General features: G+C 35.3%; 2 protein-coding genes across 5 annotated transcripts in view; one reads left to right on the forward strand and one right to left on the reverse strand.

Moving 5' to 3' along the window:
* Positions 1 to 15,267, reverse strand: part of LOC131438535 (retinol dehydrogenase 14) — a 145,970-nt gene that overhangs the window by 111,199 nt on the left and 19,504 nt on the right. Inside the window, exon 4 of one of the 4 annotated variants that reach the window (XM_058608627.1) lies at positions 12,946 to 13,859. The exons of the other annotated variants lie outside the window; for them this stretch is intronic. Coding sequence (XP_058464610.1) covers positions 13,185 to 13,859 — 675 coding nt within the window. The 3' untranslated portion in view covers positions 12,946 to 13,184. Of the gene's footprint in view, positions 1 to 12,945; positions 13,860 to 15,267 lie in introns of those variants that run through there. 4 annotated transcript variants of the gene reach the window in all.
* LOC131438539 (uncharacterized) lies at positions 1,018 to 5,219 on the forward strand. The gene is made up of 4 exons (XM_058608639.1): positions 1,018 to 1,927; positions 1,983 to 3,077; positions 3,135 to 3,281; positions 3,348 to 5,219. The coding sequence occupies exons 1-4, from the start codon at positions 1,898 to 1,900 to the stop codon at positions 3,540 to 3,542; spliced, it is 1,467 nt and encodes a 488-aa protein (XP_058464622.1). The 5' UTR covers positions 1,018 to 1,897; the 3' UTR covers positions 3,543 to 5,219.

Genomic DNA, 15,267 nt, shown 5'->3' on the forward strand with positions numbered 1-15,267 from the left:
TTAGGTATTTCGTGGTGAAACTGTTCACTCAAATTTTGATTTCGCAGATTTTTTCAAAATAGAAAATTTTACCTGGCATCCCTGCTGCTGTCTCCTTTTTTCACCTCAGCTGTTGACAGTCAGAGAATTGACGGTTTAAATTTCACAATCAATGTTTTCACAGCTTTAATACACTGTACAAATGGTTGCCACATTTAAATCTGCATTTTTCAGAAGAAAAATCTGTAAATCTGTATCGGGAGCTCAAAAACCTGTATTGAAAGTCTGTATATAGAAGTGATAAGAAATCGAAGCACAACGGAATGAAAAGTCTTTAGAACCCAAATTCAAAAAAAAACAAAACTTTTCTTAGTCTGCATTTTATGATGTTGTAGTTAAAAAAACGCTGGAAGTTGTTTTTGCGTTTGAGCCTCTCGAAATAATGATTTGACAAAAAACTTTTAAAATCCAATCTGAAAGTGAGAACTTAGTCTGATTATTTCAGCCCGGTGGCAAGGATAGGGCGCTCCAGCAAGTGCTAGCGTAGCCAACATCTGGGGCATTTGGTGGGCAATCAGAGCGCTCAGAGTACGGTAAACAAACATTCGAGCATTTCAATTCGAGTAAAATCTTAATTTTCTTATCGTAGTGATGATATTCTGATCGATTATTTGCGGGGAAGTGCTTTAAAGGGTACTGAATAAACAAGTAGTTTGTAATATCCAGTTTTTTGTTAGCCATTAGCAGGGGGCTGGATTATTTTCACTTTCGTTCATTAGGCATAATGCAATTGGCAATCTTTCTTCTTTACTACCTTACGTTATGGCCGAAGCCATCATCTTTCCATCTTATCAGAAGCAATTTTTGAAAGCATACGCAATTACGCTACACTAGTTGTAACTAAAAGTAAGCACAAACAAATCTTTGTTAGCAGATATAACATCTGTGTTTACTGTCCTTAACATACACTTTTATATCTTTTTTTTTATATATATAAGTTTATTCCTCTTTTTAGAATTAACACACAATCAGGATAATGTTTTCACTTCGACAAAAAAAATCAATTCTAAAAATTTTAATCCTCGCTATCAAAAATCTGTACAAATCTGTATTTTTTGCCAAAAATCTGTAATCTGCATATACAGAATCTTGGTCACAAATTTATCTGAAAAATCTGTAAAATGCAGATTAATCTGTATATGTGGCAACCCTGTGTACAATTTGTAGTAGTACACAGCAGTGATGCCACTTTTCCATGAGGTAGAGTCCGTAGATGTGTACTCAAACTCATATATTTTCATAAAATTATTATTATGTCGTTTATTTAACCCCGTGCGTAAACTTTGAAGAGTTATTTCTGAAGTATTGAAATGAACCAGACGAAAATCTCGCTAGCGCCAAGTCTTTCAGAATCTTTCTTCAAAGTGAAGCTCGACTGATGGATCATTGGCCGTTTTCAAAAAAAAACACGATATTCAATTATTTCCCGTAGATATCAGGAGAAATAATGCAAAATCCGTAGATTTCAAGAGGTTCATCCGTAGATCCGTAGAAAAGGCAAAAAACCGTAGATCTACTGATAAATCCGTAGAGTTGGCATCGCTGGACACAGTGAGTACAGTGTTTACATTGCTACAGACCCTGTCAGCTTGGAGCGAAATCAATCTTCAGTTCAGCAACGCCATCGCACGGTGTCACATTCAACATATCACGTCAATTGTATGGGTGCGCAGTGCTGCTATTTCGGCGCGCACGAATTTGACATTTCTCTTCCCTACTTCTGTGTACGAGATTCGATGCGAACTCGCCTGAGGGCGCCATGCTCGCAAAAAATGTTGTTGCCAATGATTTGTTCGGGAAATGTGAGAGCTGGATATCTTGTTAATATGATGTCTTTGATTGCTACTAATCAATAATCATGGCAAAAATACGAGACCTACCGGAGGAGGTAAACTTATTACTTTATTCTGTATGATCAATGTGTATATTATTTTACGTTTTAGATACTAATACTGATCTTTAGCTTCTTGAAACTCCGCGACAGGAAAAAAGCCTCCCGCGTATCGCGACTTTGGAATCGATTGGCCTTCACAGATCGCCCTATGAAAACAATTTCGTTACATGTAGTAGATTATTTAGATTCAAAACAAAGAGGCATACTTCTTAAAAGTAACAGAAACTATCGTAATCTAACGCTAGAGTGGACTGAGGCATCCAAACTGCAATATTTTGCCGATATTTTGGAAAAGTTCGGCACCAACCTGTGCTCGTTAAAATTATCAACTTATGTGGTAACACCATTGATCCTTATCAGATTCCTGTTGAAAACACCAAACCTGAACGAGCTAATTATTGAAGGTTGCTTTTGCAGTGAAGGATGTAATATGCTATTTCCGAACTTTAAAAACTTGCGGATGCTAGAGTTGACTCAACGTGGTTTCGAAAACGAAGTATGCGCGTTAATACCACGTTTATTCCCAAGTCTGACGTCATTAGATCTGGTCATTGCCGAGGATGCCGCTTTCGAGCTGATACTATTCTATGGTAAACAGCTGAAGTGCCTTCACGTTCTCTTGGAATTTTCACATTTCCAGCAATTTTGCAGCCTGGATTGTTTGCAAAATTTGCAGCGAGTTCATGTCTACTGGCCACAACCGAGTGACTATCGGACTTCCGTGGATTGTTTTCAACAGATGAATTTACTTCAAAGTGCTTCTTTGACAGGGGCATTAAATGATACCACCTTTGAACTTGTTTGCACCAGGTGGAAACTGTTGGAACATCTGTGTGTCAACGTACAATCTATGGAAGCGGCAACGTTTCGGAACATCAGCAAGCTACAAAAATTGACTACGCTTATGCTGCAGGGTTCGATTCGGGAGAATAACTTTATAAAAGATATAAAGCTACCAAAAGTAAAGCATTTAGTTCTAGATGGGGTGTCGACGTCTTACGATTTCTACGCGCATTTGAATCATTTTGTTCCGGCTATTGAAACTTTAAAAATATATGATCACACATTTGAAAATGCCCATCTTCGTTTACTTTCAAAAACCTTAATAAATCTTAGAGTACTTTCATTGGATTACTGTTACCAGGTAACTGTTGTAAATTTTCTAATATATTTGTTAATTTAGTACCTTTTCTTCATTCAGATAAAGGATGACGGTTTCCAGTTTTTAAATTGTCTTACGAAGCTTTTAGAATTGCGCTGTTGGGCGATTCCGGTTTCGGAAAATAGTTTTCTTAGTTTTCCTAGGTGTCCAAGTGTACGAACTCTAAGTGTTGGAGGAAGTGGAGGGGTAAAATATTGTTTAACTTTTTTTCTATATTAGTACAATTTATAAAAGGTATTAAATATTCTTCAGATTACAAATAAATCCTTACTAGATGTCCCGAATCGCTTCCCAAACTTGAGCGAGCTTTACATCATCGATCTGATCAAAGTGGACGAAGATACTATTTGTACTCTTCAAGAGCAAATGAAAAAGTGTGCGATTGTTAAATTGCAGAAACCGGAACCAGATCGCGAAACGGAGGCTGCGTGGAAAAAGTGCTGGTGACAGACTAATTTTTCGGTCTATGCTTTCTACTGTGATATATCACTAGCATGTCATTCATTCTATAAACATCATTTTAGTCAAGAACGGCTCAACTTTTGCGCAAAATTTCAGTGCTTAAGTAAAACGGTACTACTTTGGTAAAAATAAACCCACAATCATATCAAGGACAATTTTTAGAATGCCCGCCATTCTGGATATTTTTTGTATCCAAATCAGAACGATTGCGCTGCAAAATAATAAGCAATAGTAAAAAGAATAATAGATAAAATGAGCTGTCTCGCTATTAGATAATCATAATTTTCAAAAGCTTATTTATTAGTGTCGTCTAGAATGTTTTATCATAAAAAAGGATCAAATTAATTATCGTAATCCGAATGTCCCATCCAATTATGCCAGCAAAACGTTTCGAACATCCATTTTTTTTCTATACACAGATTTATATTTGAAGAAAGAACATATTGCTAACAACAGTGTTCAGCGGCTTATGCAAATTTATTGAGATGATAGTTTTTATATGTTCAAAATAAATTACTGTGCTTTTTCGGAAAACACATTCAAAAAAAAATATTGCAGTGCATAGCTTCTGCGAAACTGTACCTTCCATGATTGGCAAACATTCTGTTGCTGGAAGACGTCCCAGTGTGGAAACATCCTGAAAAAAGCTCCCTCTCAGCAGGTGGTTCTTTTTTGTTGGTCGTTGAGCGCTTATTGAACGACATACTGCACGAAATATTCGTTCAGTTTGCTGGAACGGTTTGTGTTTTTTTCTCTTGCAAAAATAGTGTGGAATCTAGGTGTTACCAAAGATAAATAATAAAGACATGTATGTGCTTACAAATATTTTAAAAAAATCTGGTCCGTTCCGTTACTTTCTAAAATGACCGCACTCACCGCTTGGTGGAGCGCGAGATTAATTGCATTGTTATCATTTCGACCAAAGTGTGCCATGAAATCTCAATTTATACTAATGAGTAGGGATGTCGTAATATTGATCGATTAATCGAGTAATCGATTAATAACCCAGATAATCGAGTAATATTTAATCGAATAGCTTAAAACTAATATTCGATTATTGAGCTAATCGAATAATTAAAAAAAATCCCATAGTAATAATCGAATGAATAATCGAGTAATCGAATAATAACCCAAATAATCGAATAAATTTTAACTAGTTTCAAAATTATACTCGATTATTGAATAATCGAGTAATTCGAAATTTCCGACATCCCTACTAATGAGCCAACGTATCGAAAGGGTTCTCACGGTTTGACATTTGCATTAGGAATACGATGATGCAGCGATGCCAGGTCATTTTTTCAAAAATCTGTGATCAAACCCAAAACCTGTCTGTGAAAATCTGTGACCGTTTTCCATACCCCAATTAGGCTTTCTGACAGCTTACTTACAACCACAAATGCAAATGAGATTGGTTTGTTTTGAACGATTGATCGGATGTTCGTTGGACCAATGATCTAACGTATTGAACCAATGAAGGACCACCGTTGAACTTTTTTTCTAACAGGGGTATCCCCAGCAAGCCGTTTTAGTTTTATTTATTCGAACAATTCTACTGTCAAATTTAGAACTGGATACGATGCCGTTCTATTTTTTCTATATTTGAAACAGTGCTGTCAACTGTTTTTTTTTTTCCAAAAATCTATATTTGGCGGAAAAATCTATCTGTACAATATCTTTCTCGAAAAATCAAACATCGATTTAGTGCGGAAACTGATTTTGCGACCAAAAAAAAAAGGTCGCTCGACCCGGTTTACCCCTATGGAATCCAACACAAAAACTGAAAATCGGTATTTATCTGTATGAAAATTGAAATATCCGTATTTTGAGAGAGCATATCTGTATTCCTGTATCGAGTCCAAAAATACCGAGAAATCGGTATAGTTGGCAGCGCTGATTTGAAACACAAATAAAACGCTGCTGGGGCTGCCAGTATATTTTGTTATAATTTCTAGATTTAAATTTTAAAACTGACATAAATTATGCATCTAGAACCAAAACACTCCTGAATGTGCCCTAATATATTTTAAGTGTGATTGGCATATTGTCGCAAAACTGAAATGTAGAGGCGCTGCTTGTTTAGAGATGATACTTTCAGCAAGAGCTGTCCAATCGGTAGGAACATTTTTAATTACTCCACCTTTTCAACGATTTCTTATGAAAACAGCAAATTCATTTGAAAAATCATAGTAGCAGTTGAAGAAAAAGTTTTTATTCTGAGGCGGTAATGTTGATCTTAGTTCAATCTACCGTTTATTCAGAATAGAGCATTAAACTTGGTTTGATAACATTTTTCAAATGTCTGGAAATAACAAATAAAGTATCCGATATAAATAGTACTCGATCGCTATACGTTCTAGTACTCGAGAAATCAACGTTACACTGGTTTCTCTTAAAAAAAATGTTGATCCGAAAAAACCTAACCTTACCCAATTTCACACATTTCTGAAGATTTTCCATGTTTAATCGTAGTTTACACTAATAAAAGTAGTAGTAATCACTTTGAAACCGACCTACTCCGAGTGTACTTTTATTGCTAATATCTATTTGTACTCTTGAATAAACGATAAAAATGTTGCAAATCACTACTAACGATATGAAAATGTCCGAAAGAATCCTTCTTTTCTTGGTTCCATTTTTCATTGGCAGGTGTCGCTACCGGTAAATCAGCTTTGCGACAATTTGTCAATTGGACCAACAGAGGCCTTCCGGGGAACGTTGTTTCTTACTGGGATGGTTCGGTAATTTTTTGTGTATTTTTTTTCTTTCTGGATCTAAATGGATTTTCGGATTTAAAAAAAAAACAACACAAATTGAAGAAAAGTCGAAGCTATGGTTGAGAAAAAAAATATCCCGGTTTACTGGTATTATGAGCGCCTGCCAGAACACTGCACAATCCATCGAGTCCACCAGCAATTGCCTATAAGCAGACCCTGTCAGCTTGGAGCGAAGTCAATCTTCAGTTCAACAACGCCATCGCGCGGCATCATATTCAACCTATCATGTCAATTGTATGGATGCGCAGTGCTGCTATTTTGGCGCGCACGATTTTTACATTTTTCTCCCTTACTTCAATGTACGAGCTTCGATACGGACTCGCCTGAGGACGACATGCTCGCAAAAAAGGATGTTGCCAATGATTTGTTCGGGAAATGTGAGAGCTGGATATCTTGTTAATACGATGTCTTTGCTAGAAGTCAACAAAAAGCTTTGAGCTCAGTTTTCAAAGTTTGTGCATCTGTTTTTCTATTGAATATGTTTGGTGAAATTTGAAAATTTCCGTGAAGTTAGATAAACGCAATATAAGCAGCGGAAACCTAATCAATTTTGATCGTATCAATGCTTTATTAGAGCACATTTTGAGTTAAAAATGGTTGGTCTTTATGTATTCACCATTGAAATATGTTTACTCAAAAACAGAAAAAAATTTTTTTTTCAAAATTTTAGTAAATTTAACTCAAAATTTGGGTTGCTTGCACTTAAAACACAGACTAACAGACAGGACACTCAAATTAGATTCTTCAATCATTTTAACGGTCATTTCGAATATTCCTTTATTTGGGACAGTACTCACATGTGTCATGATGGCGCCACGTTACCCTATCAAAAACATCCTGTCTGTCATCTAGACTGTGTTTATTTTTTTCATTTATCAACAGAGTTGCCATTCATACAGAATTACCTGTATTGTATACGTCCATGCGAATTTCATGCAGGATACAGATTTAATACATAATTGTGCCTACTTCTCATCCTTCAACGCAATACAAAATCGAACCCGTTTTGTTACAATATTTACTTGCTTCTGGTCTGCCCAACCCATACACAACCTGACAGAAATAAGCCTGTTTCATATGTGTTCCACTAAATTCAGGACGGCACTAGTGTACCTAAACAAAACGGGTGCAATGAATTACGAAACAAAAAGATTACAAGAGAAAAAAGTACTTCATTACGTTATTTACGTTCACTGTGTATGCGTCCAGCAATATATTTAAAAGGAGTTTAATTTTCATATTGTGACTCACGCAAGAACTCCTGAATGAAATGAAAATATTGCGATTTTTTCTAACAGCGCTGCATTACACCAAACTCATTAATAACACACGTCATAAATCTCCAAACATGCGTATTTTCTAATCTTTCTATCTTTTAATTTACTCTGCGCAACATCTTCCCTTTGGTCTAAAAAGATAACTATTAATAGTAATTGATAGAGTTAGAAATGAACTGTTTTTTGAAATGTGGTGTGTGGCTAAAGAGTATCTAACGTATTTAGTCTTGTCAATTAAAACGCAAGGAATTAGTAGCCATTTGTAGGAGTATTTGTTATCATTGGATGATCTTCTAACGACTCGAATGAAGATAAGGGAACCATAGATTTAAGCTTGGTTTGCAAAATAGTAGTATTGTTCCTCAGGATTCAGTAGAATACATTACTTTATGTTCATTGTTCATTGAAATGTGATGAACTACTGTTAAACCTTCTATTGATGAAAAGAGAAAAATTATACTTATGCTAAACCATAGTAACTTATCATCATAATTATTTTATTGGTATCAAGAAATGCTAGCAAAATTTATTTTACTTATTTAAATATTAAAATTATTATACTCGAAAAAACAGATACGTTATTTCCAAATATTATTCTATTTACGACGTCATTGTGGAACCAGAGAACCAAAAGTTTTACTTATATTCTCGATGTATGGGAGCTGTCAAGTTGTCCACTGGTTGGGTCTGCCGCCACTTAATTTCGGGTGAAACTACCAACACAATGAAAAATAGTCTAGATGAACAACGTTGAGTCAAATAAATGGTTACCTTCCAACATCGCGAAAATGTTAAATATATTATCAACGTAATCCAATATTTTATTGTGACGATTCATTTTCAAATATTTTGATGAAATCAGGCATCCCTGCAAGCAGCTGATCGGTGTTGACAAACGAGGGGAATCCAACTAGTAAAAAAAACTTTTACATAATACAAGGGGTGTACAGATAGTAAATAGTTCGCCCAGTACAATATAGGTGGAACTAGTGCATCACGAAAAATTATTTTTATAAGAATTCATTCATACTGTCATGTCTGTTAGTCTGTGCTTAAAATAAAGAAATTCTTCTTCGTTAATGGTTATACACAAAGTCATTCTTCTTTTTTTCAAATGGAAAGTTCAAAAGGTTATTCAAAACCGTTTCCTTTCGACCGGTTTGGAGTCACAATTGAACCACAGACTAACAGACATGACAGTATGAGTAAATTCATATAAAAATAATTTTTCGTGATGCACTAGTTCCACCTATATTGTACTGCGCGAACTATTTACTATCAGTACACCCCTTGTGTTATGTAAAAGTTTTTTTACTAGTTGGTTTCCCCTCGTTTGTCAACACCGATCAGCTGCTTGCAGGGATGCCTGATTTCATCAAAATATTTCAAAATGAATCGTCACAATAAATTATTGGATTACGTTGATAATATATTTAACTTTTTCGCGATGTTGGAAGGTAACCATTTATTTGACTAAACGTTGTTCATCTAGACTATTTTTTATTGTGTTGGTAGTTTTCACCCGAAATTAAGTGGCGGCAGACCAGAAGCAAGTAAATATTGTAACAAAACGGGTTCGATTTTGTATTGCGTTGGAGGATGAGAAGTAGGCACAATTATGTATATAGTTTTGGCAATATGTATTAAATCTGTATCCTGCATGAAATTCGCATAGACGTATACAAATCAATATATTACAGGTAATTCTGTATGAATGGCAACTCTGTTGGTAAATGAAAAAAATAAACACAGTCTAGATGACAGACAGGATGTTTTTGATAGGGTAACGTGGCGCCATCATGTCACATGTGAGTACTGTCCCAAATAAAGGAATATTTGAAATGACCGTTAAAATGATTGAAGAATCTAATTTGAGTATCCTGTCTGTTAGTCTGTGATTGAACGATTTTGATATCCTTCTGGACTTCTCACTTAGCATAATTGAAACCATAAAATTAATGTTGAAAACATCTATGATTGATGATTTATGGTTTCGGGTCTAGAAACGGCAATGAAAAACGACGTATTCTTGCATTCCTAAATTCGATAAGAACATTCTGAGAATGAAAGCGCACTGAACTACAAGAAGTACGTTTTTTTTGGAGCAATTTTGCCGAAAAATTCGAATTCTACAAAAATATCAATCTTAGTATTACAAATAAATATAAAAGGCGAAACTGTCAGTTTTGCCCTACGTGTTTCTTACCTACAAACAGGGCGATACTTCAATTGTTAGAAAGGCAGGGCGAAACTATTTATTTTAGTAATTTGAAGGGGAAAAAGCTTACTTTTACCCCCAAATTTATGCTAGGTGCACATAACCATTTTAATTTATGTTTACGTTTCGTCTTCGACTCATCAGTGCGTCAGCAGATTATGTTGAACTGCTGACGCAAACCCCCGGATCAACATAATCCGCTGAGCAGACGTAAAGTTAATGCTATTTGCAAGACACTTTTTGTCGTGAATACGACTTACTTTACTATGGGGCGCCTTTTCAAAATTTACCCTCTGAGAGAGTGATAAGTTTTTGATCGTGAATATCTCATGTTATATCTGATAAATCAACATAATTCTTGCTACACGCCATCGGAAATATGATCACAATTTTATAATAAAATTTTCAGTTCTGTGACATATTCTTAAATAGTTCAAAATAAACTTTTCTGAAATGTTTGGTATAAACTAGTATCAAAGAAGGTAATTCATAAGGCGCGTTTGCCTTTCTCGTATTTTGAAAGCTCATAGCTCAGTGATCTGTAGAAGGATTTATATAATCTAACTACCAATAGAATCGAAAATTTTTAACTTGAACGTGTATTGCAACAACATTGAAGTTTTTCAATAGTACACTATTGAAAAACCTGTTTGATTTAACCCATGAAAACACCAGCCAATCAGAACGCGAGATGTCTGAATCTATACAAGAGCATTCATATAAAAGTTGAGTGGTTCATTTTTCCTACCAGGGGAAAAATGAACCACTCAACTTTTATATGAATGCTCTTGTATAGATTCCTACCAGGGGAAAAATGAACCACTCAACTTTTATATGAATGCTCTTGTATAGATTCTACAGATCACTGAGCTATGAGCTTTCAAAATACGAGAAAGGCAAACGCGCCTTATGAATTATCTTCTTTGATACTAGTTTATACCAAACATTTCAGAAATGTTTAATTTTGAACTATTTAAGTATATGTCACAGAACTGAAAATTTTATTATAAAAATGTGATTATATTTCCGATGGCGTGTAGCAAGAATTATGTTGATTCATTAGATATAACAGGAGATATTCACGATCAAAAAATTATCACTCTCTCAGAGGGTAAATTTTGAAAAGGCGCCCCATAGTAAAGTAAGTCGTATTCACGACAAAAATGTGTCTTGCAAATAGCATTAACTTTACGTCTGCTCAGCGGATTATGTTGATCCGGGGGTTTGCGTCAGCAGTTCAACATAATCTGCTGACGCACTGATGAGTCGAAGACGAAACGTAAACATAAGTTATTTATTTTAGTTGTTTTTTCTTAACTTTTTACTACTGGAAATAGCAAATGAGATGATACAATTATCCTCAGATTTGTCTAAGTCGCGAAAATTTCACGGAAAAAGCGCGATGACGTGACTTCATAATTCACACAGGTAGCATAGAAGTAAACAAATCAAAAAAGAGCTAAACTCTTTTCATGTTGATTTATTCAGTGAATTTAATGGAACAGTGGAAAAAATTGCATATCTTTCAAAGATAAACAAACAGTTCATCGATTTATCAAAAATTGATCTGAGAATATACGATAATTTCTAAAACGGAGTTAAAACCAAAATCGAGACATTCATCGATGTTTTTCTCCATTTGCTGTGAACGCCCTTCAAGCACTATGTTCTGGAAGAGCTATTACACCCTGAGAAAAAAGCTGTTTTAATCCACCTAGTGGTGTAATGATGCCTTTCTCATATCAATCATACTATCATATATAATACTGTGGTATTCTTCAAAATAATTTTCTTCGATTCTTGAAAGAATAACCAAAATCAGTTTGTTCGACCGTCTACTGATAAAAACTATCAGTTGGAAAAGATTTGAGGTCGAATTAGAAAATTTGTTAAGGTTTTTCCCCATTTTTCGTGATGGTATACAACTTTTAACCCACTTTACCCTATATTTCCGGATCCGCATGAAATTCAGGAATTACGCATGGGACCACAGGACCTTTCATTTCAACCTATGGTTGCTAAAATCGGTCGCGCCATCTATGAGAAAAGTTAGAACACATATTTTCTTTTTTTTTTGCACATTTTACCTGAATTTAACCTGAACCGGAAGTCGGATCCAAATAATATTCCGGAAATTTTTATGGGACCTCAAGACCTTTCATTTGAATCTAAGATTGTGAAAATTGGTTCAGCCATCTCTGAGAAAAGTTAGTGCACTTATTTTCACATTTTTTTGCACATTTTACCCCATAATTCCGGAACCGGAAGTCGGATCCAAATAATATTCAGGAATCCGTATGGGACCACAAAACCTTTCATTTGAATCTAAGTTTGTGAAAATCGGTTCAGCCATCTCCGAGAAAAGTTAGTGCAAAAAAACGTTACGTACACATACGCACACACACACACACATACATTTTGCGTACTCGACGAACTGAGTCGAATGGTATATGACACTCGGCCCTCTGGGCCTCGGTTCAAAAATCGGTTTTCACAGTGATTGCATAGCCTTTCTATATGAGAAAGGCAAAACGTTCAACGGTGGTCCTTCGTTGGTCCAATACGTTGGATCGTTGGTCCAAAAAACGTCCAATTAATCGTTCAACGGGAGGCTAACACGGGACCTCCGTTTGACGATTTTGAAACAGACCGTTGAACCGAGTGCCATTTTTTTCGCTCAACAAACTTGGCAGACAGAGGTTCATTGTTGAGCCATTTTTAATATGAGGAGTTTACTGGAGAATTATTGAAGGTTCAAATCACTTTTTTATCAAAATAACACTACATACCTGTAGAATACTTCTACTTCGCGGAGAATAACATTACATTTTCTTTTTATATGAAGAAAACTCATAAATTTCCCACTTTTTTGTAGGAAAGAAAACAACAACAACCATTCCAACAAACTAACCGAATATATAGAACTTTTTGTCCCTCCAAAAGATTTATTGGAGTGACCATGCTCTCCATATTTTTTAACAAAGTTACTAAAAATTTTTAAAATTATTTACTACAATGTAAAATGTGCTATACTCTACGAATATTGGTTATTACTGGAATAGTAAGGAAAATGTTTGTGATCGTATCACAACATTCGGAAGAGAAACTAGCCTTGCTTTATTAGTTGCTTCTTATTTGCTCTATTCTCTCCGTTCACTTTATAAAAATATTTTATATATTTCAAAATTTAATGATCTGTAGTAATAATTTTTTGTGTACCCCCAATATTTCAGGGAACTTGCCGCCCCTGACAATTGCAATGTTTACAATAATCCTTATTGCCCTGAAATTGCTTATCAAATCAATGACGTTTTAGCTAGATTCATCTAGATATTCGAATATAAAACTCAATACTTTAGATTCCAACGTGTGTCTTTTTTCTGCGTGTAGGAAGCGCACTCAGATGCGTGCTCCGCTGACTCCACGAACGATACAACTCTCGCGCAATCATCAGAGAATCTCCTTCGGCCTGTACGGAGTACCGTTTGTTATCGGTATTGAAGGGTAACTCGACGACTCGAAAGATTTTACTCTTCAGTTTAGTTTCATTAACCGACGTGTTCATTTCCAGTGATGCTTCCAATTCCCGCAGGAATACGTTCCAGCGTGGTAGAAAGAAGTCCTTCACCACACCAGCCCATTGTTTGTTAGCGTAGTCTACAATCTGTCCTTGAGGTCCCCACAGTGTTATCTGATTCCGTGCGTTGTACTCATACTTCTGCCGTTCCAACCTTGTTCGTCCCATTGCTTTTGCTGCTTCCAGCCATTTTCCCAGTAAAAAGTGGTCATCGGATCGCAGTAATCGATCTAAATCTTCGAGAAGGTCTTGAAATAAGCTAGAGTATAGCTTCAGTGCAGTCAAATTCTTCGTTTGATAAGATTCCATGATGGTTAGGTAGAAGCGATCGGCGGTGTTCTGCAGAAATTGGCGAGTTACGTCGACAGCGTCATTCAGAAACAGTACATTCGACGCGTTCGAATGTAGCAAAAGTTCAACACCTTCATTGAACTGGGTTTCGTTGTACCAAACCTGAAAAAAAATCAATAGACGTATCCTTTTTCCATATTTTTAATGTGTATTATTTAAAGTTGAGTGTTCAGTCACAAATGGTTACTTTTCAGCTTTTGATCATAGATTTTGAATAGGAAATAGAGCCAGAGCCAAAAGTACAAGTCGAAATAATAATTTCTTAATTTGAAATTTTAATTTAAAATTGAGATTTGTATGAATTTGATACAAAAAACTGATTCAGGTTTACTTTAATCTTGAACTCAGGTAGGTGTTAGCTCAATCGTATTCCGATGATCAATTTTATATCGATAGAAAATCGTGTTCCGAAATAGTTTCTTCGACCAGTCCCGTCTTAATACAATATTTACATCATATAGATCCAAACATTATAGAAAGACATAAAGGGCAATGGGCGCGTAACTATTGAATTTTGGCATAAAACGGCCTTACTCTTCAATGTACAAGGCCGAGTGTCAGTTGAAACATGCAAAACTAGTCGTGTAACCTTTTTCTGCCATAATTTTGACCGATAATAACTCAGTTTGTTGTTGGATAAATATAATTTAACAATCAAATGATTCGAAAACATTTACCTTAAATATGTATTTGCCAACGTCGTTTCAGTATTTCAATGGCATAGCATTGAAAAATTGGCTAGAATCTATGTATGTTTTTACGAACCAATCACAGCATGCCATAATGTCATCCACCTCATTTCTCTAGCATGGTGGATAGTTTCGATTTTTGCTTCCCACCTCGCATTTCATTTAGTAGAAGTTCTGCTTCGGTCGGTTTAGGGAGGATCAATGTCAGAGACATAACTCGATGACGTGAATACTAATAAAACTGATATGCTTTTTCCACATACTCGAAATTTGGATAATCACGCGCACTAGTTGATTGATTGTTTGAATTTTGCAAACTTTCAATGCGTCACTTGCATAATTGTGACGCAAAAAAATACAGGGACAAGACCGATTTAATGAAAAATCCAATATTCAAATTCTTTAATAAACTGAAAAATCAACAACAAAACGTTATTAGCGATCTTGGATTTTTGAATTTAAGTTGGAAATTAATTTCAATAAATTACTTGTCAAACATGTCTCGAAACCACACATTGTATAGCGATTTGAAAGAATATCCTTGAACCTAATTCACGAATTCTGAAATATAGATTATTGATATTTTTCAATTTTGGTTTGGCATTTTGATTATAAATTGAATTGAGTCTGTCTTACTAACGAACAAAACATGTTCCGTATTTGAGTTGCAAATTGTGAGTCATGTTAAATGACCTTGACAGACTGACTAAAATCATCGTCAACTGTAATCGGTACGGTCAAAGTGTCTGTCAAATGAGATACTCGATAGTTCTATGACCAAGTTGAAGTATACTCAGTCAAAGACAGACGACTTTTTTGTT

Source organism: Malaya genurostris, chromosome 3 (assembly GCF_030247185.1).
Source record: "Malaya genurostris strain Urasoe2022 chromosome 3, Malgen_1.1, whole genome shotgun sequence".
Classification (NCBI taxonomy): Eukaryota; Metazoa; Arthropoda; class Insecta; order Diptera; family Culicidae; genus Malaya; species Malaya genurostris.